The 23,986-nt window shown below is 49.0% G+C and overlaps 1 protein-coding gene across 5 annotated transcripts in view; it reads right to left on the reverse strand.

Annotated features, from left to right (window-relative positions):
• The window catches only part of lrch3 (leucine-rich repeats and calponin homology (CH) domain containing 3), a 47,723-nt gene that overhangs the window by 21,500 nt on the left and 2,237 nt on the right, over window positions 1-23,986 (reverse strand). For all 5 annotated transcript variants that reach the window (XM_075472688.1, XM_075472690.1, XM_075472689.1 and 2 more), the window contains exons 2-12: window positions 20,529-20,673; window positions 19,963-20,089; window positions 19,770-19,875; window positions 13,381-13,517; window positions 13,204-13,307; window positions 12,744-12,837; window positions 10,765-10,858; window positions 10,537-10,691; window positions 9,965-10,020; window positions 9,813-9,858; window positions 9,618-9,728 (exon numbers count right to left, since the gene is read on the reverse strand). In XM_075472688.1, the coding sequence (XP_075328803.1) occupies window positions 9,618-9,728; window positions 9,813-9,858; window positions 9,965-10,020; window positions 10,537-10,691; window positions 10,765-10,858; window positions 12,744-12,837; window positions 13,204-13,307; window positions 13,381-13,517; window positions 19,770-19,875; window positions 19,963-20,089; window positions 20,529-20,673 (1,175 nt within the window). The remainder of the gene's footprint in view (window positions 1-9,617; window positions 9,729-9,812; window positions 9,859-9,964; window positions 10,021-10,536; window positions 10,692-10,764; window positions 10,859-12,743; window positions 12,838-13,203; window positions 13,308-13,380; window positions 13,518-19,769; window positions 19,876-19,962; window positions 20,090-20,528; window positions 20,674-23,986) is intronic.

The following is a 23,986-nucleotide window of genomic DNA, read 5'->3' on the forward strand; positions in this document are numbered from 1 at the left end:
AACAGTGGCATGTCAATGGGTAAGAGTGGCATGTCAATGGGTAAGTGGCATGTCAATGGGTAACAGTGGCATGTCAATGGGTAAGTGGCATGTCAATGGGTAAGAGTGGCATGTCAATGGGTAAGAGTGGCATGTCAATGGGTAAGAGTGGCATGTCAATGGGTAAGAGTGGCATGTCAATGGGTAAGAGTGGCATGTCACTGGGTAAAAGTGGCATGTCACTGGGTAAAAGTGGCATGTCACTGGGGAAGAGTGGCATGTCAATGGGTAAAAGTGGCATGTCAATGGGTAAAAGTGGCACAACTGGTAAAAGTGGCATGTCAATGGGTAAGAGTGGCATGTCAATGGGTAAAAGTGGCATGTCAATGGGTAAAAGTGGCATGTCAATGGGTAAAAGTGGAATGTCACTGGGTAAAAGTGGAATGTCACTGGGTAAGAGTGGCATGTCAATGGGTAAGAGTAGCATATCAATGGGTAAAAGTGGCATGTCAATGGGTAAGAGTGGCATGTCAATGGGTAAAAGTGGCATGTCACTGGGTAAAAGTGGAATGTCACTGGGTAAAAGTGGAATGTCACTGGGTAAGAGTGGCATGTCAATGGGTAAGAGTGTCATGTCAATGGGTAACAGTGGCATGTCACTGGGTAACAGTGGCATGTCACTGGGTAAAAGTGGCATGTCACTGGGTAAAAGTGGCATATCAATGGGTAAAAGTGGCATGTCACTGGGTAAGAGTGGCATGTCAATGGGTAAGAGCGGCATGTCAATGGGTAAGAGTGGCATGTCAATGGCATGTCACTGGGTAAAATTGGCATGTCAAGGTAAGAGTGGCATTTCACTGGTTAAGAGTGGCATGTCAATGGGTAAGAGTGGCATGTCACTGGGTAAAAGAGGCATGTCAATGGGTAAAAGTGGCATGTCACTGGGTAAGAGTGGCATGTAACTGGTAAAAGTGGCATGTCAATGGGTAAGAGTGGCATGTCAATGGGTAAGAGTGGCATGTCAATGGCATGTCACTGGGTAAAATTAGCATGTCACTGGGTAAGAGTGGCATGTCACTGGGTAAGAGTGGCATGTCAATGGGTAAGAGTGGCATGTCAATGGGTAAGAGTGGCATGTCACTGGGTAAAAGTGGCATGTCAATGGGTAAAAGTGGCATGTCACTGGGTAAGAGTGGCATGTCAAGGGGTAAGAGTGGCATGTCAATGGGTAGAAGTGGCATGTCAATGGGTAAAAGTGGCATGTCAATGGGTAACAGTGGCATGTCAATGGGTAACAGTGGCATGTCAATGAGTAAAAGTGGCATGTCAATGGGTAACAGTGGCATGTCAATGGGTAAGTGGCATGTCAATGGGTAAAAGTGGCATGTCACTGGGTAAAAGTGGCATGTCAATGGGTAAGAGTGGCATGTCAATGGGTAAGAGTGGCATGTCAATGGGTAAGAGTGGCATGTCAATGGGTAAAAGTGGCATGTCAATGGGTAAGAGTGGCATGTCAATGGGTAAGAGTGGCATGTCAATGGGTAAAAGTGGCATGTCAATGGGTAAGAGTGGCATGTCAATGGGTAAGAGTGGCATGTCAATGGGTAAGAGTGGCATGTCAATGGGTAAGAGTGGCATGTCACTGGGTAAAAGTGGCATGTCACGGGGTAAGAGTGGCATGTCACTGGGTAAAAGTGGCATGTCAATGGGTAACAGTGGCATGTCAATGGGTAACAGTGGCATGTCAATGGGTAAAAGTGGCATGTCAATGGGTAAGAGTGGCATGTCAATGGGTAAGAGTGGCATGTCACTGGGTAAAAGTGGCATGTCACTGGGTAAAAGTGGCATGTCACTGGGTAAAAGTGGCATGTCAATGGGTAAAAGTGGCATGTCAATGGGTAACAGTGGCATGTCAATGGGTAACAGTGGCATGTCAATGGGTAAGAGTTGCATGTCAATGGGTAAGAGTGGCATGTCAATGGGTAAGTGGCATGTCAATGGGTAAGTGGCATGTCAATGGGTAACAGTGGCATGTCAATGGGTAAGTGGCATGTCAATGGGTAAGAGTGGCATGTCAATGGGTAAGAGTGGCATGTCAATGGGTAAGAGTGGCATGTCACTGGGTAAAAGTGGCATGTCAATGGTTAAAAGTGGCATGTCAATGGTTAAAAGTGGCATGTCAATGGTTAAAAGTGGCATGTCAATGGGTAAAAGTGGCATGTCAATGGTTAAAAGTGGCATGTCAATGGGTAAAAGTGGCATGTCAATGGGTAACAGTGGCATGTCAATGGGTAACAGTGGCATGTCACTGGGTAAAAGTGGCATGTCAATGGGTAACAGTGGCATGTCAATGGGTAACAGTGGCATGTCACTGGGTAAAAGTGGCATGTCAATGGTTAAAAGTGGCATGTCAATGGGTAAAAGTGGCATGTCAATGGGTAAAAGTGGCATGTCAATGGGTAACAGTGGCATGTCAATGGGTAACAGTGGCATGTCAATGGGTAACAGTGGCATGTCACTGGGTAAGAGTGGCATGTCAATGGGTAAGAGTGGCATGTCACTGGGTAAGAGTGGCATGTCACTGGGTAACAGTGGCATGTCACTGGGTAACAGTGGCATGTCACTGGGTAACAGTGGCATGTCACTGGGTAAGAGTGGCATGTCACTGGGTAACAGTGGCATGTCACTGGGTAACAGTGGCATGTCACTGGGTAACAGTGGCATGTCAATGGGTAAAAGTGGCATGTCAATGGGTAAGTGGCATGTCAATGGGTAAAAGTGGCATGTCACTGGGTAAAAGTGGCATGTCAATGGGTAAGAGTGGCATATCAATGGGTAAGAGTTGCATGTCAATGGGTAAGAGTGGCATGTCACTGGGTAAAAGTGGCATGTCAATGGGTAAAAGTGGCATGTCAATGGTTAAAAGTGGCATGTCAATGGTTAAAAGTGGCATGTCAATGGGTAAAAGTGGCATGTCAATGGTTAAAAGTGGCATGTCAATGGGTAAGAGTGGCATGTCAATGGGTAACAGTGGCATGTCAATGGGTAAAAGTGGCATGTCAATGGGTAAGTGGCATGTCAATGGGTAAAAGTGGCATGTCACTGGGTAAAAGTGGCATGTCAATGGGTAAGAGTGGCATGTCAATGGGTAAGAGTTGCATGTCAATGGGTAAGAGTGGCATGTCACTGGGTAAAAGTGGCATGTCAATGGGTAAAAGTGGCATGTCAATGGTTAAAAGTGGCATGTCAATGGTTAAAAGTGGCATGTCAATGGGTAAAAGTGGCATGTCAATGGGTAAAAGTGGCATGTCAATGGGTAAAAGTGGCATGTCAATGGGTAACAGTGGCATGTCAATGGGTAACAGTGGCATGTCAATGGGTAACAGTGGCATGTCACTGGGTAAAAGTGGCATGTCAATGGGTAACAGTGGCATGTCAATGGGTAACAGTGGCATGTCAATGGGTAACAGTGGCATGTCACTGGGTAAGAGTGGCATGTCATTGGGTAAAAGTGGCATGTCAATGGGTAATAGTGGCATGTCACTGGGTAAGAGTGGCATGTCACTGGGTAACAGTGGCATGTCACTGGGTAACAGTGGCATGTCACTGGGTAACAGTGGCATGTCACGGGGTAAGAGTGGCATGTCACTGGGTAAAAGTGGCATGTCAATGGGTAACAGTGGCATGTCAATGGGTAACAGTGGCATGTCAATGGGTAAAAGTGGCATGTCAATGGGTAAGAGTGGCATGTCAATGGGTAAGAGTGGCATGTCACTGGGTAAAAGTGGCATGTCACTGGGTAAAAGTGGCATGTCAATGGGTAAAAGTGGCATGTCAATGGGTAACAGTGGCATGTCAATGGGTAACAGTGGCATGTCAATGGGTAACAGTGGCATGTCACTGGGTAAGAGTCGCATGTCATTGGGTAAAAGTGGCATGTCAATGGGTAAGAGTGGCATGTCACTGGGTAAGAGTGGCATGTCACTGGGTAAGAGTGGCATGTCACTGGGTAACAGTGGCATGTCACTGGGTAACAGTGGCATGTCACTGGGTAAGAGTGGCATGTCACTGGGTAAGAGTGGCATGTCACTGGGTAACAGTGGCATGTCACTGGGTAACAGTGGCATGTCAATGGGTAAAAGTGGCATGTCAATGGGTAAGTGGCATGTCAATGGGTAAGAGTGGCATGTCAATGGGTAAAAGTGGCATGTCAATGGGTAAAAGTGGCATGTCAATGGGTAAGAGTGGCATGTCAATGGGTAAGAGTGGCATGTCAATGGGTAAAAGTGGCATGTCAATGGGTAAGAGTGGCATGTCAATGGGTAAAAGTGGCATGTCAATGGGTAAGAGTGGCATGTCAATGGGTAAGAGTGGCATGTCAATGGGTAAGAGTGGCATGTCAATGGGTAAGAGTGGCATGTCAATGGGTAAAAGTGGCATGTCAATGGGTAAGAGTGGCATGTCAATGGGTAAGAGTGGCATGTCATTGGGTAAAAGTGGCATGTCACGGGGTAAGAGTGGCATGTCACTGGGTAAAAGTGGCATGTCAATGGGTAACAGTGGCATGTCAATGGGTAACAGTGGCATGTCAATGGGTAACAGTGGCATGTCAATGGGTAAGAGTTGCATGTCAATGGGTAAGAGTGGCATGTCAATGGGTAAGTGGCATGTCAATGGGTAAGTGGCATGTCAATGGGTAACAGTGGCATGTCAATGGGTAACAGTGGCATGTCAATGGGTAAGAGTGGCATGTCAATGGGTAAGAGTGGCATGTCAATGGGTAAGAGTGGCATGTCACTGGGTAAAAGTGGCATGTCAATGGGTAAAAGTGGCATGTCAATGGTTAAAAGTGGCATGTCAATGGGTAAAAGTGGCATGTCAATGGTTAAAAGTGGCATGTCAATGGGTAAAAGTGGCATGTCAATGGGTAACAGTGGCATGTCAATGGGTAACAGTGGCATGTCAATGGGTAACAGTGGCATGTCACTGGGTAAAAGTGGCATGTCAATGGGTAACAGTGGCATGTCAATGGGTAACAGTGGCATGTCACTGGGTAAAAGTGGCATGTCAATGGTTAAAAGTGGCATGTCAATGGTTAAAAGTGGCATGTCAATGGGTAAAAGTGGCATGTCAATGGGTAACAGTGGCATGTCAATGGGTAACAGTGGCATGTCAATGGGTAAAAGTGGCATGTCAATGGGTAAGAGTGGCATGTCAATGGGTAAGAGTGGCATGTCACTGGGTAAAAGTGGCATGTCACTGGGTAAAAGTGGCATGTCACTGGGTAAAAGTGGCATGTCAATGGGTAAAAGTGGCATGTCAATGGGTAACAGTGGCATGTCAATGGGTAACAGTGGCATGTCAATGGGTAAGAGTTGCATGTCAATGGGTAAGAGTGGCATGTCAATGGGTAAGTGGCATGTCAATGGGTAAGTGGCATGTCAATGGGTAACAGTGGCATGTCAATGGGTAAGTGGCATGTCAATGGGTAAGAGTGGCATGTCAATGGGTAAGAGTGGCATGTCAATGGGTAAGAGTGGCATGTCACTGGGTAAAAGTGGCATGTCAATGGTTAAAAGTGGCATGTCAATGGTTAAAAGTGGCATGTCAATGGTTAAAAGTGGCATGTCAATGGGTAAAAGTGGCATGTCAATGGTTAAAAGTGGCATGTCAATGGGTAAAAGTGGCATGTCAATGGGTAACAGTGGCATGTCAATGGGTAACAGTGGCATGTCAATGGGTAACAGTGGCATGTCACTGGGTAAAAGTGGCATGTCAATGGGTAACAGTGGCATGTCAATGGGTAACAGTGGCATGTCACTGGGTAAAAGTGGCATGTCAATGGTTAAAAGTGGCATGTCAATGGGTAAAAGTGGCATGTCAATGGGTAAAAGTGGCATGTCAATGGGTAACAGTGGCATGTCAATGGGTAACAGTGGCATGTCAATGGGTAACAGTGGCATGTCACTGGGTAAGAGTGGCATGTCAATGGGTAAGAGTGGCATGTCAATGGGTAAGAGTGGCATGTCACTGGGTAACAGTGGCATGTCACTGGGTAACAGTGGCATGTCACTGGGTAAGAGTGGCATGTCACTGGGTAACAGTGGCATGTCACTGGGTAACAGTGGCATGTCACTGGGTAACAGTGGCATGTCAATGGGTAAAAGTGGCATGTCAATGGGTAAGTGGCATGTCAATGGGTAAAAGTGGCATGTCACTGGGTAAAAGTGGCATGTCAATGGGTAAGAGTGGCATGTCAATGGGTAAGAGTTGCATGTCAATGGGTAAGAGTGGCATGTCACTGGGTAAAAGTGGCATGTCAATGGGTAAAAGTGGCATGTCAATGGTTAAAAGTGGCATGTCAATGGTTAAAAGTGGCATGTCAATGGGTAAAAGTGGCATGTCAATGGTTAAAAGTGGCATGTCAATGGGTAAGAGTGGCATGTCAATGGGTAACAGTGGCATGTCAATGGGTAAAAGTGGCATGTCAATGGGTAAGTGGCGTGTCAATGGGTAAAAGTGGCATGTCACTGGGTAAAAGTGGCATGTCAATGGGTAAGAGTGGCATGTCAATGGGTAAGAGTTGCATGTCAATGGGTAAGAGTGGCATGTCACTGGGTAAAAGTGGCATGTCAATGGGTAAAAGTGGCATGTCAATGGTTAAAAGTGGCATGTCAATGGTTAAAAGTGGCATGTCAATGGGTAAAAGTGGCATGTCAATGGGTAAAAGTGGCATGTCAATGGTTAAAAGTGGCATGTCAATGGGTAAAAGTGGCATGTCAATGGGTAACAGTGGCATGTCAATGGGTAACAGTGGCATGTCAATGGGTAACAGTGGCATGTCACTGGGTAAAAGTGGCATGTCAATGGGTAACAGTGGCATGTCAATGGGTAACAGTGGCATGTCAATGGGTAACAGTGGCATGTCACTGGGTAAGAGTGGCATGTCATTGGGTAAAAGTGGCATGTCAATGGGTAATAGTGGCATGTCACTGGGTAAGAGTGGCATGTCACTGGGTAACAGTGGCATGTCACTGGGTAACAGTGGCATGTCACTGGGTAACAGTGGCATGTCACTGGGTAACAGTGGCATGTCACTGGGTAACAGTGGCATGTCACGGGGTAAGAGTGGCATGTCACTGGGTAAAAGTGGCATGTCAATGGGTAACAGTGGCATGTCAATGGGTAACAGTGGCATGTCAATGGGTAAAAGTGGCATGTCAATGGGTAAGAGTGGCATGTCAATGGGTAAGAGTGGCATGTCACTGGGTAAAAGTGGCATGTCACTGGGTAAAAGTGGCATGTCAATGGGTAAAAGTGGCATGTCAATGGGTAACAGTGGCATGTCAATGGGTAACAGTGGCATGTCAATGGGTAACAGTGGCATGTCACTGGGTAAGAGTCGCATGTCATTGGGTAAAAGTGGCATGTCAATGGGTAAGAGTGGCATGTCACTGGGTAAGAGTGGCATGTCACTGGGTAAGAGTGGCATGTCACTGGGTAACAGTGGCATGTCACTGGGTAACAGTGGCATGTCACTGGGTAAGAGTGGCATGTCACTGGGTAAGAGTGGCATGTCACTGGGTAACAGTGGCATGTCACTGGGTAACAGTGGCATGTCAATGGGTAAAAGTGGCATGTCAATGGGTAAGTGGCATGTCAATGGGTAAGAGTGGCATGTCAATGGGTAAAAGTGGCATGTCAATGGGTAAAAGTGGCATGTCAATGGGTAAGAGTGGCATGTCAATGGGTAAGAGTGGCATGTCAATGGGTAAAAGTGGCATGTCAATGGGTAAGAGTGGCATGTCAATGGGTAAAAGTGGCATGTCAATGGGTAAGAGTGGCATGTCAATGGGTAAGAGTGGCATGTCAATGGGTAAGAGTGGCATGTCAATGGGTAAGAGTGGCATGTCAATGGGTAAAAGTGGCATGTCAATGGGTAAGAGTGGCATGTCAATGGGTAAGAGTGGCATGTCATTGGGTAAAAGTGGCATGTCACGGGGTAAGAGTGGCATGTCACTGGGTAAAAGTGGCATGTCAATGGGTAACAGTGGCATGTCAATGGGTAACAGTGGCATGTCAATGGGTAACAGTGGCATGTCAATGGGTAAGAGTTGCATGTCAATGGGTAAGAGTGGCATGTCAATGGGTAAGTGGCATGTCAATGGGTAAGTGGCATGTCAATGGGTAACAGTGGCATGTCAATGGGTAACAGTGGCATGTCAATGGGTAAGAGTGGCATGTCAATGGGTAAGAGTGGCATGTCAATGGGTAAGAGTGGCATGTCACTGGGTAAAAGTGGCATGTCAATGGGTAAAAGTGGCATGTCAATGGTTAAAAGTGGCATGTCAATGGGTAAAAGTGGCATGTCAATGGTTAAAAGTGGCATGTCAATGGGTAAAAGTGGCATGTCAATGGGTAACAGTGGCATGTCAATGGGTAACAGTGGCATGTCAATGGGTAACAGTGGCATGTCACTGGGTAAAAGTGGCATGTCAATGGGTAACAGTGGCATGTCAATGGGTAACAGTGGCATGTCACTGGGTAAAAGTGGCATGTCAATGGTTAAAAGTGGCATGTCAATGGTTAAAAGTGGCATGTCAATGGGTAAAAGTGGCATGTCAATGGGTAACAGTGGCATGTCAATGGGTAACAGTGGCATGTCAATGGGTAACAGTGGCATGTCAATGGGTAACAGTGGCATGTCACTGGGTAAGAGTGGCATGTCACTGGGTAAGAGTGGCATGTCACTGGGTAAGAGTGGCATGTCACTGGGTAACAGTGGCATGTCAATGGGTAACAGTGGCATGTCAATGAGTAAAAGTGGCATGTCAATGGGTAACAGTGGCATGTCAATGGGTAAGTGGCATGTCAATGGGTAAGTGGCATGTAAATGGGTAAGTGGCATGTCAATGGGTAAAAGTCGCATGTAAATGGGTAAGTGGCATGTCAATGGGTAAGTGGCATGTAAATGGGTAAGTGGCATGTCACTGGGTAAAAGTGGCATGTCAATGGGTAACAGTGGCATGTCACTGGGTAACAGTGGCATGTCAATGGGTAACAGTGGCATGTCAATGAGTAAAAGTGGCATGTCAATGGGTAACAGTGGCATGTCAATGGGTAAGTGGCATGTCAATGGGTAAGTGGCATGTAAATGGGTAAGTGGCATGTCAATGGGTAAAAGTGGCATGTAAATGGGTAAGTGGCATGTCAATGGGTAAGTGGCATGTAAATGGGTAAGTGGCATGTCACTGGGTAAAAGTGGCATGTCACTGGGTAAAAGTGGCATGTCACTGGGTAAAAGTGGCATGTCAATGGGTAACAGTGGCATGTCAATGGGTAAGTGGCATGTCAATGGGTAAGTGGCATGTAAATGGGTAAGTGGCATGTCACTGGGTAAAAGTGGCATGTCACTGGGTAAAAGTGGCATGTCACTGGGTAAAAGTGGCATGTCACTGGGTAAAAGTGGCATGTCAATGGGTAAGAGTGGCATGTCAATGGGTAAGAGTGGCATGTCAATGGGTAAGAGTGGCATGTCAATGGGTAAGAGTGGCATGTCACTGGTTAAAGTGGCACATAACTGGTTATGTGGCATATAAGTGGTAAACGTGGCGTAGAGCTCGATAAAGTAGGTGTACCTTGGCATAGCTGGTGACGCCATCCCGCTGTAGAGAACGGTTCTTCTGTCTCTCTTCGTCATACCGCAGAGCAGCCAGCTGCGCCTCCCTCCTCATCCTCTCCACACCTCTCTGAGGATGAAGACACAGATGGTCAGTCCGAAGGCAACGCTTGGTCTCACAGAGATGATCAGTCTGACAGGTGGGAGGAGTTACCTGGCCGTGGGAGCTAGAGGGCGCTGTGACACCATCGACCACACTCCTGCATCACAAAGGGGGGCGGACAGGAGGTTAGACAGAAAGTGAGGTCACATAGATGCAGGAAGTGAGGTCACATAGATGCAGACCGAGTTGGTTTCTGTTTGTACCTGTTCTGTCTCTTTGTGTCCTCCGGCCTGGACAGGCTGTTTTTGACGGGAGAACCCTGAGAACACAGAGTGTTTTTCTAAATGAAACTGTTGGAACACGATGCCGAGTCAGAACCTCATGATGGTAAAAACCTTTGAACCGTGTGTTCCTGCAGCAGCACATGATGAGCTACACGGAGGAAACCTCCGCACTCAGCTGATGAGCCAAACGGAACAAAGCTTCCCTTCGTGTGGTCACAACTAAAAACAGTCACATGACTCATCTCTTTTTACTTCAGTTCAGGAAACAACGTTAATCACAGAAGTTAAAGGTAAAGTCAATGCCACTCTTACCCATTGACATGCCACTCTTACCCATTGACATGCCACTCTTACCCATTGACATGCCACTCTTACCCATTAAGGTAAAGTTAATCAATGAAGTTAAAAGGTAAAGTTAATCACAGAAGTTAAAGGTAAAGTTAATCACAGAAGTTAAAGGTAAAGTTAATCACAGAAGTTAAAGGTAAAGTTAATCGTTAACTAACCCGGCCCTTCTGGTCACCTGAGTGACTTGTGGGCGGAGCTCCTACCTCTCTGGTGATGCGTCTCTCGATGTAGGCCATGAACTGAGAGCTGAGGCTGCTCCTGTCCCCTCCCCCTCCTCCCCCTCCTCCCCCTCGACTCTTCCCCTCCTCCTCCTCCTCCACACAGCTGTCGATGAAGTCTATCTGCTCCATCTCCACACCTGGAACAGACAGGAGATGATGAGGAGCTGAAGCATCGTTCCTCACCTGTAACCTGATCAGAAGGAGTCTCACATGTTCCGTTGGGCAGCAGAGGCGCTCCTGCTCGCCGCTGGTCTCTGCTGACGTCGTTCCCTCTGAGCGGCAGCTCCGACAGCTCCTCCGAGGTCTGAGAGGACAGACAGGAAGCTGATTCCGTATTCCCCCTCCGGTGAGCAACACTTTGGTGTTTAACTCATCAGGTTAAATAAATGTGAAAAGGTTTGTGAGGCGGAATCTGTTCGCTGCACAGGTCGGGGTCAGGTTTTAGGGATCCGAGGTTGGTTATGTGTTGGTTCTCACATGCACAGTACATGTGTGTGTGTGTATGTGTATATATATATATATATATATATATAGGTTCTCACATGCACAGTACATGTACAGTGGGGAAAAAAAGTATTTAGTCAGTCACCAATTGTGCAAGTTCTCCCACTTAAAAAGATGAGAGGCCTGTAATTGACATCATAGGTAGACCTCAACTATGAGAGACATAATGAGAAAAAAAAAAAACTCAAAAAATCACATTATAATGATTTTTACAAATAACTACTGTACGGTAAAATAATCATTTTAATCATCAATACGAACTGAAGGCTTCAAATTGCGGAGATCAGCGCCGCCCCACCGCGACCCGAGTCATTGGATTAGAACGGGAGAAAATGAAAAATGATTTTGAAAAAAAATACAAAGTACAGTACAGTGGGACAAATAGTGACTCAGGTGTATCTCACTGCTCTCTGACTGAGCCGCTGCATCCTGACTCCGCTCTGTAGCGCTTTTTTCTCCTAAAGCCCGCGGTGCAGGTGTGTTTTTTCGAGAGAAGAGCTTAGTTATCGGTAGTTGTTGTCGCTCTTTTTTCTTCTGGGCAAAAAGATTCTTATATACCGACATGCCACCATCGATTATGTTTGAAAACTGTAATGAACGTGTACGTGTACATATTAAACCGCAACGTTATTGACACACAGGTAAAGTAGAAGCGGAGAGACTGTTTAGCCAATCAGAATGCAGAACACAATGCACGATGCAAATCCGTGAAGCAGCGAGACCGTGAAAGGTGAACCACGTTATAGCGAGGGTTCACTGTATATCCTTTGTTGGCAATGACAGAGGTCAAACGGTTTCTGTACGTCTTCACAAGGTTGGCACACACCATTGCTGGAATGTTGGCCCATTCTTCCTCTAAAGCAGTGATGTTCTGGGGCGGGCAACACGGACTTTCAACTCCCTCCAAAGGTTTTCGATGGGGTTGAGATCTGGAGACTGGCTAGGCCACTCCAGGACCTTGAAATGCTTCTTACGAAGCCACGCCTTTGTTGCCCTGGCAGTGTGCTTGGGATCGTGGTCATGCTGAAAGACCCAGCCACGTTTCCTCTTCAGTGTAGGTCTTACATTTTCTGATTATCGCCCCCACAGTAGATTTCTTCACACCAAGCTGCTTGCCTATTGCAGATTCAGTTTTCCCAGCCTGGTGCAGGTCTACAATTCTGTTTCTGGTGTCCTTCGACAGCTCTTTGGTCTTCACCATAGTGGAACTTGGACTGTTTGAGGTTGTGGGCGGGTGTCTTTTATACTATTAACGAGTTCAAACAGGTGCCAGTGATACAGGTTATGAGTGGAGGACAGAGTAGCCTCTTAAGGAAGAAGTTGCAGGTCTGTGACAGCCAGAAATCTGGCTTGTTTGTAGGTGACAAAATACTTATTTTCCACCCTTATTTGCAAATAAATTCTTTAAAAATCATTATAATGTGATTTTTTGAGTTTTTTTTTTTTCTCATTATGTCTCTCATAGTTGAGGTCTCCCTATGATGTCAATTACAGGCCTCTCATCTTTTTAAGTGGGAGAACTTGCACAATTGGTGACTGACTAAATACTTTTTTCCCCACTGTGTATATATATATATATGTGTTGGTTCTCACATGCACAGTACATGTATATATATATGTGTGTGTGTGTGTGTGTGTGTGTGTGTGTGTGTGTGTGTGTGTGTGTGTGTGTGTGTGAGTCTGACCTCGTTGCCCAACCATCTCTTGTCTCCACTGTCCACGCTGTTGAAGCCGGAGTCGAGCGCTCCGTACGGGCGGCCGGGGTACAGCTCATCCACACTGGCACGAGAGACGGACAGTCAGTAACAGTGAGTGAGTGTGTGTGTGTGTGTGTGTGTGTGTGTGCATGTGTGTGTGTGCGTGTGTGTGTGTGTGTGCATGTGTGTGCATGTGTGTGCGTGTGTGTGTGTGCGTGTGTGTGTGTGTGCGTGTGTGTGTGTGTGCGTGTGTGTGTGTGTGCGTGTGTGTGTGTGCGTGTCTGTGTGCATGTGTGTGTGCATTTGCGTGTGCATGTGCATGTGTGTGTGTGTGTGTGTGCATGTGCGTGTGTGCATGTGCGTGTGTGCATGTGCGTGTGTTTGAGTGTGTGTGCGTGCATTTGCGTGTGCATGTGCATGTGTGTATGGGTGTGTGCATGTGACAGACCAGGAGGTCAGGGGTCGCCTGTCGAACTCGGGCAGGTCCGGCGTGGTCTTGCTGGCCTCCAGGTTCAGGTATTTAAAGATGTGGACCTTCCCTTTGATGCAGATCTGCAGATCAAACAGCAGACGGTTAAACACCAACACAGGCCGGCTGCACGCCGTGATGTCACTTCCTGCGTACCTGTGCGGGCGGAGTCTGCAGCGGGTTGTTGTCGAGGACGATGGTCTGCAGCTGCGTCAGGCGGCGGTAACAGACGGGGATGGAGGTCACTTTGTTGCAGGAGAAGTCGAGACGCACCAGAGGAAGTTCAGCCAGCTCTGAGGCAGAGAAACAGGGAAACAGAAAGGTTCTGATCAGGTTCTGATCAGGTTCTGATCAGGTTCTGATCCGTTACAGTTCAGGATGTGATGTCATCAGTTCACATCCAGGTGAGTTTAACCTCCGCACCTGAGCTAACAGCGTGTGTGTTAGCCTGTGTCAGCCTGTATTAGCCTGTGTCAGCGTGTGTCAGCCTGTGTCAGCCTGTGTCAGCCTGTGTTAGCCTGTGTCAGCCTGTGTCAGCCTGTGTTAGCCTGTGTTAGCCTGTATTAGCCTGTGTCAGCCTGTATTAGCCTGTGTCAGCCTGTGTCAGCCTGTGTTAGCCTGTGTCAGCCTGTATTAGCCTGTGTTAGCCTGTGTCAGCCTGTGTTAGCCTGTGTCAGCCTGTATTAGCCTGTGTCAGCCTGTGTTAGCCTGTGTCAGCCTGTGTTAGCCTGTGTCAGCCTGTATTAGCCTGTGTCAGCCTGTGTCAGCCTGTGTTAGCCTGTGTCAGCCTGTATTAGCCTGTGTCAGCCTGTGTTAGCCTGTGTTAGCCTGTGTCAGCCTGTGTCAGCCTGTGTCAGCCTGTGTCAGCCTGTGTCAGCCTGTATTAGCCTGTGTCAGCCTGTGTCAGCCTGTGTCAGCCTGTGTCAGCGTGTATTAGCCTGTGTCAGCCTGTATTAGCCTGTGTCAGCCTGTGTTAGCCTGTGTCAGCCTGTGTTAGCCTGTGTTAGCCTGTGTCAGCCTGTGTCAGCCTGTGTCAGCCTGTGTCAGCCTGTATTAGCCTGTGTCAGCCTGTGTCAGCCTGTGTCAGCGTGTATTAGCCTGTGTTAGCCTGTGTCAGCCTGTGTCAGCCTGTGTTAGCCTGTGTCAGCGTGTATTAGCCTGTGTCAGCCTGTGTCAGCCTGTGTCAGCCTGTGTTAGCCTGTGTCAGCCTGTGTCAGCCTGTGTTAGCCTGTGTCAGCGTGTGTCAGCCTGTGTTAGCCTGTGTCAGCCTGTGTTAGCCTGTGTTAGCCTGTGTCAGCCTGTGTCAGCCTGTGTCAGCCTGTGTTAGCCTGTGTCAGCCTGTGTCAGCGTGTATTAGCCTGTGTCAGCCTGTGTCAGCCTGTGTCAGCCTGTGTTAGCCTGTGTCAGCCTGTGTCAGCCTGTGTTAGCCTGTGTCAGCCTGTGTTAGCCTGTGTTAGCCTGTGTCAGCGTGTGTTAGCCTGTGTTAGCCTGTGTCAGCCTGTGTTAGCCTGTGTTAGCCTGTGTCAGCCTGTGTTAGCCTGTGTTAGCCTGTGTCAGCGTGTGTTAGCCTGTGTTAGCCTGTGTTAGCCTGTGTCAGCCTGTGTCAGCCTGTGTTAGCCTGTGTCAGCCTGTGTCAGCCTGTGTTAGCCTGTGTTAGCCTGTGTCAGCCTGTGTCAGCCTGTGTCAGCCTGTGTTAGCCTGTGTCAGCCTGTGTTAGCCTGTGTTAGCCTGTGTCAGCGTGTGTTAGCCTGTGTTAGCCTGTGTCAGCCTGTGTTAGCCTGTGTTAGCCTGTGTTAGCCTGTGTCAGCCTGTGTCAGCCTGTGTCAGCCTGTGTTAGCCTGTGTCAGCCTGTATTAGCCTGTGTCAGCCTGTGTCAGCCTGTGTCAGCCTGTGTCAGCGTGTATTAGCCTGTGTCAGCCTGTGTCAGCCTGTGTCAGCCTGTGTTAGCCTGTGTTAGCCTGTGTCAGCGTGTGTTAGCCTGTGTTAGCCTGTGTCAGCCTGTGTCAGCCTGTGTCAGCCTGTGTCAGCGTGTATTAGCCTGTGTCAGCCTGTGTCAGCCTGTGTCAGCCTGTGTTAGCCTGTGTTAGCCTGTGTCAGCGTGTGTTAGCCTGTGTTAGCCTGTGTTAGCCTGTGTTAGCCTGTGTCAGCGTGTGTTAGCCTGTGTCAGCCTGTATTAGCCTGTGTCAGCCTGTGTCAGCCTGTGTCAGCCTGTGTTAGCCTGTGTCAGCCTGTGTTAGCCTGTGTCAGCCTGTGTTAGCGTGTGTTAGCTTGTGTCAGCCTGTGTTAGCCTGTGTTAGCCTGTGTCAGCCTGTGTCAGCCTGTGTTAGCCTGTGTCAGCCTGTATTAGCCTGTGTCAGCCTGTGTTAGCCTGTGTCAGCCTGTGTTAGCCTGTGTCAGCCTGTGTCAGCCTGTGTTAGCCTGTGTTAGCCTGTGTCAGCGTGTGTCAGCCTGTGTTAGCCTGTGTCAGCCTGTGTTAGCCTGTGTTAGCCTGTGTCAGCCTGTGTTAGCCTGTGTCAGCCTGTATTAGCCTGTGTCAGCCTGTGTCAGCGTGTATTAGCCTGTGTCAGCCTGTGTCAGCCTGTGTCAGCCTGTGTCAGCCTGTGTTAGCCTGTGTCAGCCTGTGTTAGCCTGTGTTAGCCTGTGTCAGCGTGTGTTAGCCTGTGTTAGCCTGTGTCAGCCTGTGTTAGCCTGTGTCAGCCTGTGTCAGCCTGTGTCAGCCTGTGTTAGCCTGTGTCAGCCTGTATTAGCCTGTGTCAGCCTGTGTCAGCCTGTGTCAGCCTGTGTCAGCGTGTATTAGCCTGTGTCAGCCTGTGTCAGCCTGTGTCAGCCTGTGTTAGCCTGTGTTAGCCTGTGTCAGCGTGTGTTAGCCTGTGTTAGCCTGTGTCAGCCTGTGTCAGCCTGTGTCAGCCTGTGTCAGCGTGTATTAGCCTGTGTCAGCCTGTGTCAGCCTGTGTCAGCCTGTGTTAGCCTGTGTTAGCCTGTGTCAGCGTGTGTTAGCCTGTGTTAGCCTGTGTTAGCCTGTGTCAGCGTGTGTTAGCCTGTGTCAGCCTGTATTAGCCTGTGTCAGCCTGTGTCAGCCTGTGTCAGCCTGTGTTAGCCTGTGTCAGCCTGTGTTAGCCTGTGTCAGCCTGTGTCAGCCTGTGTTAGCGTGTGTTAGCTTGTGTCAGCCTGTGTTAGCCTGTGTCAGCCTGTGTCAGCCTGTGTTAGCCTGTGTCAGCCTGTGTCAGCCTGTGTTAGCCTGTGTCAGCCTGTGTTAGCCTGTGTTAGCCTGTGTCAGCCTGTGTTAGCCTGTGTCAGCCTGTGTCAGCCTGTATTAGCCTGTGTTAGCCTGTGTTAGCCTGTGTCAGCCTGTGTTAGCCTGTGTCAGCCTGTGTCAGCCTGTGTCAGCCTGTGTCAGCCTGTGTCAGCCTGTGTCAGCCTGTGTCAGCCTGTGTTAGCCTGTGTCAGCGTGTGTTAGCCTGTGTTAGCCTGTGTCAGCCTGTGTCAGCCTGTGTCAGCCTGTATCAGCCTGTATCAGCCTGTGTCAGCCTGTGTCAGCCTGTGTCAGCCTGTGTTAGCCTGTGTCAGCGTGTGTTAGCCTGTGTTAGCCTGTGTCAGCCTGTGTTAGCCTGTGTCAGCCTGTGTCAGCCTGTGTCAGCCTGTATTAGCCTGTGTCAGCCTGTGTCAGCCTGTGTTAGCCTGTGTCAGCCTGTATTAGCCTGTGTCAGCCTGTGTTAGCCTGTGTCAGCCTGTGTTAGCCTGTGTTAGCCTGTGTCAGCCTGTGTTAGCCTGTGTCAGCCTGTGTTAGCCTGTGTCAGCCTGTGTCAGCCTGTGTCAGCCTGTGTCAGCCTGTGTCAGCCTGTGTCAGCCTGTATTAGCCTGTGTTAGCCTGTGTCAGCCTGTGTTAGCCTGTGTTAGCCTGTGTCAGCCTGTGTTAGCCTGTGTTAGCCTGTGTCAGCCTGTGTTAGCCTGTGTCAGCCTGTGTTAGCCTGTGTCAGCCTGTGTCAGCCTGTGTCAGCCTGTGTCAGCCTGTGTTAGCCTGTGTCAGCCTGTGTTAGCCTGTGTTAGCCTGTGTCAGCCTGTGTTAGCCTGTGTCAGCCTGTGTTAGCCTGTGTCAGCCTGTGTTAGCCTGTGTCAGCCTGTGTCAGCCTGTGTTAGCCTGTGTCAGCCTGTGTTAGCCTGTGTTAGCCTGTGTCAGCCTGTGTTAGCCTGTGTCAGCCTGTGTTAGCCTGTGTCAGCCTGTGTTAGCCTGTGTCAGCCTGTGTCAGCCTGTGTCAGCCTGTGTCAGCCTGTGTTAGCCTGTGTTAGCCTGTGTCAGCCTGTGTTAGCCTGTGTTAGCCTGTGTCAGCCTGTGTTAGCCTGTGTCAGCCTGTGTTAGCCTGTGTCAGCCTGTGTTAGCCTGTGTCAGCCTGTGTCAGCCTGTGTCAGCCTGTATTAGCCTGTGTTAGCCTGTGTTAGCCTGTGTCAGCGTGTGTTAGCCTGTGTCAGCCTGTGTCAGCCTGTGTTAGCCTGTGTCAGCCTGTGTTAGCCTGTGTCAGCGTGTGTTAGCCTGTGTTAGCCTGTGTCAGCCTGTATTAGCCTGTGTCAGCCTGTGTTAGCCTGTGTTAGCCTGTGTCAGCGTCTGTCAGCCTGTGTTAGCCTGTGTCAGCCTGTGTCAGCCTGTGTCAGCCTGTGTTAGCCTGTGTCAGCCTGTGTCAGCCTGTGTTAGCCTGTGTCAGCCTGTGTCAGCGTGTGTTAGCCTGTGTTAGCCTGTGTCAGCCTGTATTAGCCTGTGTCAGCCTGTGTTAGCCTGTGTTAGCCTGTGTCAGCGTGTGTTAGCCTGTGTTAGCCTGTGTTAGCCTGTGTCAGCCTGTGTCAGCCTGTGTTAGCCTGTGTCAGCCTGTGTCAGCGTGTGTTAGCCTGTGTTAGCCTGTGTCAGCCTGTATTAGCCTGTGTCAGCCTGTGTTAGCCTGTGTTAGCCTGTGTCAGCGTGTGTTAGCCTGTGTTAGCCTGTGTTAGCCTGTGTCAGCCTGTGTTAGCCTGTGTTAGCCTGTGTCAGCCTGTATTAGCCTGTGTCAGCCTGTGTTAGCGTATGTTAGCCTGTGTTAGCTTGTGTTAGCCTGTGTTAGCGTAGGTTAGCGTATGTTAGCCTGTGTTAGCATGTGTTAGCCTGTGTTAGCATGTTTTAGCCTGTGTTAGCCTGTGTTAGCCTGTGTCAGCGTGTATTAGCCTGTGTTAGCCTGTGTCAGCCTGTGTTAGCCTGTGTTAGCATGTTTTAGCCTGTGTTAGCCTGTGTTAGCCTGTGTCAGCGTGTATTAGCCTGTGTTAGCCTGTGTTAGCCTGTGTTAGCCTGTGTCAGCCTGTGTCAGCCTGTGTTAGCCTGTGTCAGCCTGTGTTAGCCTGTGTTAGCCTGTGTTAGCCTGTGTCAGCCTGTGTTAGCCTGTGTCAGCCTGTATTAGCCTGTGTCAGCCTGTGTCAGCCTGTATTAGCCTGTGTTAGCCTGTGTCAGCCTGTGTTAGCCTGTGTTAGCCTGTGTCAGCCTGTGTCAGCCTGTGTTAGCCTGTGTCAGCCTGTGTCAGCCTGTGTTAGCCTGTGTCAGCCTGTGTCAGCGTGTGTTAGCCTGTGTTAGCCTGTCAGCCTGTATTAGCCTGTGTCAGCCTGTGTTAGCCTGTGTTAGCCTGTGTCAGCGTGTGTTAGCCTGTGTTAGCCTGTGTTAGCCTGTGTCAGCCTGTGTTAGCCTGTGTTAGCCTGTGTCAGCCTGTATTAGCCTGTATTAGCCTGTGTTAGCCTGTATTAGCCTGTGTCAGCCTGTGTTAGCCTGTGTTAGCCTGTGTTAGCCTGTGTCAGCCTGTGTCAGCCTGTGTTAGCCTGTGTTAGCCTGTGTCAGCCTGTATTAGCCTGTATTAGCCTGTGTCAGCCTGTATTAGCCTGTATTAGCCTGTGTTAGCCTGTGTTAGCCTGTATTAGCCTGTGTTAGCCTGTGTTAGCCTGTGTCAGCCTGTGTCAGCCTGTATTAGCCTGTGTCAGCCTGTATTAGCCTGTATTAGCCTGTGTTAGCCTGTGTCAGCCTGTGTTAGCCTGTGTCAGCCTGTATTAGCCTGTATTAGCCTGTGTCAGCCTGTATTAGCCTGTATTAGCCTGTGTTAGCCTGTGTCAGCCTGTGTCAGCCTGTATTAGCCTGTATTAGCCTGTGTCAGCCTGTATTAGCCTGTATTAGCCTGTGTTAGCCTGTGTCAGCCTGTGTTAGCCTGTGTCAGCCTGTGTCAGCCTGTGTCAGCCTGTATTAGCCTGTGTCAGCCTGTATTAGCCTGTATTAGCCTGTGTTAGCCTGTGTCAGCCTGTGTTAGCCTGTGTCAGCCTGTATTAGCCTGTATTAGCCTGTGTTAGCCTGTGTCAGCCTGTGTCAGCCTGTGTCAGCCTGTGTCAGCCTGTATTAGCCTGTGTCAGCCTGTGTCAGCCTGTATTAGCCTGTGTCAGCCTGTATTAGCCTGTATTAGCCTGTGTTAGCCTGTGTCAGCCTGTGTTAGCCTGTGTCAGCCTGTGTCAGCCTGTGTCAGCCTGTGTCAGCCTGTGTTAGCCTGTGTTACCTGGAGGCAGGTGGACCAGGTGGTTCCTCCTGATGTTCAGGTCTCTCAGAGCCTCCAGCTGACCCACCTGAGATGGTAACATCTGGATCTCATTACAGCTGACGTCCTGCGGGGGGGGGGCAGCCACAGACAGTCTGTCAGCACCTGAACACCAATAATCCAGGTGTGTGCGTGTGTTTGTGAACAGACTGACCAGCTCGGTGAGGTGCCTCAGCTGGCCCAGCTCCTCTGGCAGAGACACCAGCTTGTTGTTGCAGGCGATCAGAACCTTCAGGGGGAGGCTGCAGACCACCGGCGGCAGGACCGACAGCTGGTTCCGGCTGAGGAGGACAGACGGACAGGTGAGCAACAGGTGAGGGACAGGTGAGCGACAGGTGAGCGACAGGTGAGCGACAGGTGAGCGACAGGTGAGCGACAGGTGAGCGACAGGTGAGCGACAGGTGAGGGACAGGTGAGCGACAGGTGAGGGACAGGTGAGCGACAGGTGAGGGACAGGTGAGCGACAGGTGAGCGACAGGTGAGCGACAGGTGAGCGACAGGTGAGGGACAGGTGAGCGACAGGTGAGCGACAGGTGAGCGACAGGTGAGCGACAGGTGAGCGACAGGTGAGGGACAGGTGAGCGACAGGTGAGGGACAGGTGAGCGACAGGTGAGGGACAGGTGAGCGACAGGTGAGCGACAGGTGAGCGACAGGTGAGCGACAGGTGAGCGACAGGTGAGCGACAGGTGAGCGACAGGTGAGCGACAGGTGTGTGTTACCTGAGGTTCAGGTAGGTGAGGGCCTGCAGGTTCTGGAGGCCATCGGGCAGAGACCTCAGACAGTTCTGGTACAGGTTCAGACTCTCCAGAGACACGAAGAGACAAACCTCCAGAGGAAGCTCCGACAGGCGGTTACGGGACAGATCTGCACACACATGTCGATGTTTGACTACAGATGTTCGATTACAGGTGTTTGACTACAGATGTTCGATTACAGATGTTCGATTACAGGTGTTCGATTACAGATGTTCGATTACAGGTGTTCGATTACAGATGTTCGATTACAGGTGTTTGACTACAGGTGTTTGACTACAGATGTTCGATTACAGGTGTTCGATTACAGATGTTCGATTACAGGTGTTCGATTACAGGTGTTCGATTACAGATGTTCGATTACAGGTGTTCGATTACAGATGTTCGATTACAGGTGTTCGATTACAGGTGTTCGATTACAGGTGTTCGATTACAGGTGTTCGATTACAGATGTTCGATTACAGGTGTTCGATTACAGATGTTCGATTACAGATGTTCGATTACAGATGTTCGATTACAGATGTTCGATTACAGGTGTTCGATTACAGATGTTCGATTACAGGTGTTCGATTACAGATGTTCGATTACAGATGTTCGATTACAGATGTTCGATTACAGATGTTCGATTACCCGGTGGGAGGAGCTAAGCTTACAGAAGGGGACCCGGTGGGAGGAGCTTACAGAAGGGGACCTCCTCCCACCGGGTCCCCTTCTGTCATACGGACACACTGGAAAAGATCCCACTGAGGTTACCTGCTCTGCAGCAGCTGTTTGTTTCTTTAACAGTTTGTGAACTCGAACTGGAACCAAACCAGTTCCAGTTCCAAACAGCAGCAGAAACTGGTCCTTTAAGCTGGAGTTACAGTTGACGCGTCGCTCACGGCGGTGGCGACCAGTGACGTCGAAATGACGTTTCAGGCCTGGCGCTTGCCTTGAAAAGACGGCGCATACTACTGGGGTTGGGTTAGCTAGCTGCCTTTGGGCCTGGGGTTGGGTTAGCTAGCTGCATTTGGGCCTGGGGTTGGGTTAGCTAGCTGCCTTTGGGCCTGGGGCTGGGTTAGCTAGCTGCCTTTGGGCCTGGGGTTGGGTTAGCTAGCTGCATTTGGGCCTGGGGTTGGGTTAGCTAGCTGCATTTGGGCCTGGGGTTGGGTTAGCTAGCTGCATTTGGGCCTGGGGTTGGGTTAGCTAGCTGCATTTGGGCTTGGGGTTGGGTTAGCTAGCTGCATTTGGGCCTGGGGTTGGGTTAGCTAGCTGCATTTGGGCCTGTGGTTGGGTTAGCTAGCTGCATTTGGGCTTGGGGTTGGGTTAGCAGCTGCAGAAGCAACAAGTGCTTTATATTTGCATGGGTTGATGTAAGGTGCTTCATTAGATTTGAGTTACTTGAGGCAGACGTGGATACGCCGATTTTATTTTTCTTCATGCATTATGCAGATATGACGATGACGATATATAATAATAATAATAATAATACATATTATTAATATACATGTCGGATCTGCCGGCCCAAATAGCACGTCGGCCCAGCGGGCAAATGCCCGGTACGCCCAATTATCAGTCCATGCCTGGCGTTGTAACGATGGGAAAAGTAATAAATTAGATTACTCCATTACTGGAAGTATAACGCCGTTAGTAACGGCGTTAGTAACGCCGTTACTCCCAACACTGCCTGTACGACACTGCAGTGAAACAGCACAGGGAGCACGTAAACTCCCCAAACTGGTGCACAGAGATGGGCAGAACTTTGGGGAAAGAGGGAGAGTTCTGTAAGAATGTGTGGAAGAAGCTACGGGACAGATGCCTGAAGGCACAGAAGAGGGCAGAGACTCTGGTGATGCCGGGGGCTTCAGACCTTCACCTCTTTTAACTGAATTAAACAAATAAAATGATCCTGCAATAATACTGCAGCAGAATCATTAATGACAGTGTTCCTGCTCTTCATTGTTTTCTTCCCCACTTTCCTGGTTGTAGAGTAGCGCTAACCTTCAGGCAGCAGCGCCACCTCTGTGACGGAGAAAATTCCAACTACGGGCGCATCGACTCGCGCCGCCGTATACAGCCGGCAGGAAATCGTGACGTCATCAACAGCCTTTACTGGAGTTAAAGAGAGAAACCGTTTGTTTTACGCAGCCTCGGTGCGCTCTGCGGCAGGCTGGACAGAAACCACATAAACATCTGTACAGATGTGCTGGAAACATCACAAAGAGTCCTGCGGTGTGCTCAGACAGGTGAGACGAACGCACCTGCCTCAGGTGTGCAAACACGGTCTGAGATCTGAGCCCCTGTGTCCACACGGAGTCCCGTTTCCAGCCGTTTCCAGCCGTTTCCAGCAGTTTCCAGCAGTTTCCAGCAGTTTCCAGCCGTTTCCGGCCGTTTCCAGCTGTTTCCGCCCCGCAGACTGACCTCAGACAGCTCAGTGAGCAGCTGTGCAGCACCTGGCCAGCAGGAAGCACACGTCGCCACGGTGACGTCCACTTCCTGTCGCCTGTGAGGCTCCTTCATCATCATCATCATCATCACACGCAGGAAGTGGCCTGAGCAGCTGGATTCAAGCCCTGCACATCTGCAGAGCCACTTCCTGTGTTGTTTGTTTACTCGGTTACAGGAACACAAACTCAAACATCTTCCAACACGTGGGTTCCAGCTGTTTCACTCTTAAGTTTCACAGTTTAAGGCGAGACACGGCGGGCAAACACAGGGATTTCATGCAGTGGTCCTTTTTTAGATTTTGGGCCAGTCTACTCCTTCAATATGTGTTATTTCAAAACATAAATTAAAATGTTTATTTCATCACATTTTGTTTCATCGCGGCCGTACGTTTCGCCCAAATTTACCAAAATGAATTCCCCTGTTTAAATCTTTAAATGCCGTTTTCTCAAAATCTGTTTTTTGTATTTTTCCAGTATCAATATCTCAGCCTATGGAGCACCTACTAACACCAAACTTTCCAGTTATACACTTAGCAGTATTATGAAGATATTTACTGAAGGATTTGTTGATAAATCATTCCTGGCCTGATTTATGTGACATTATAATCAAAAAATATGGCGAAAATTGATGTTTTTTAGGCTATGGGCAGCATATTTTGATTTCCTAGGAAATGAAAGCAGATATCCTGAAATCCCTCTGTAATTTTCTTTTATTCTGTGTGTAAACAAAATGAAAAAAGAATTTTGCACCTGGCTTTATCACATGTTCAGATCTATCTTCTGGAAATATATGCAAATGTGCGCATATTTAATGAGATAATGCCTCATTTGCATAATTAAACACACATATTTCTAAAACTTGTAATACATTTTTTTTAATACTGTCCTTGTATAAGTAATCAACTGAGGAAGTTTCATGGTGATATCTGTTATTTCAAAATATTACCCTATTCAGCTGTGGTGTCTCGCCTTAAAGGAATAAACCAGATTAACCAGTAA

The sequence above is a fragment of the Odontesthes bonariensis genome, chromosome 9, assembly GCF_027942865.1.
Source record: "Odontesthes bonariensis isolate fOdoBon6 chromosome 9, fOdoBon6.hap1, whole genome shotgun sequence".
NCBI lineage: Eukaryota > Metazoa > Chordata > Actinopteri > Atheriniformes > Atherinopsidae > Odontesthes > Odontesthes bonariensis.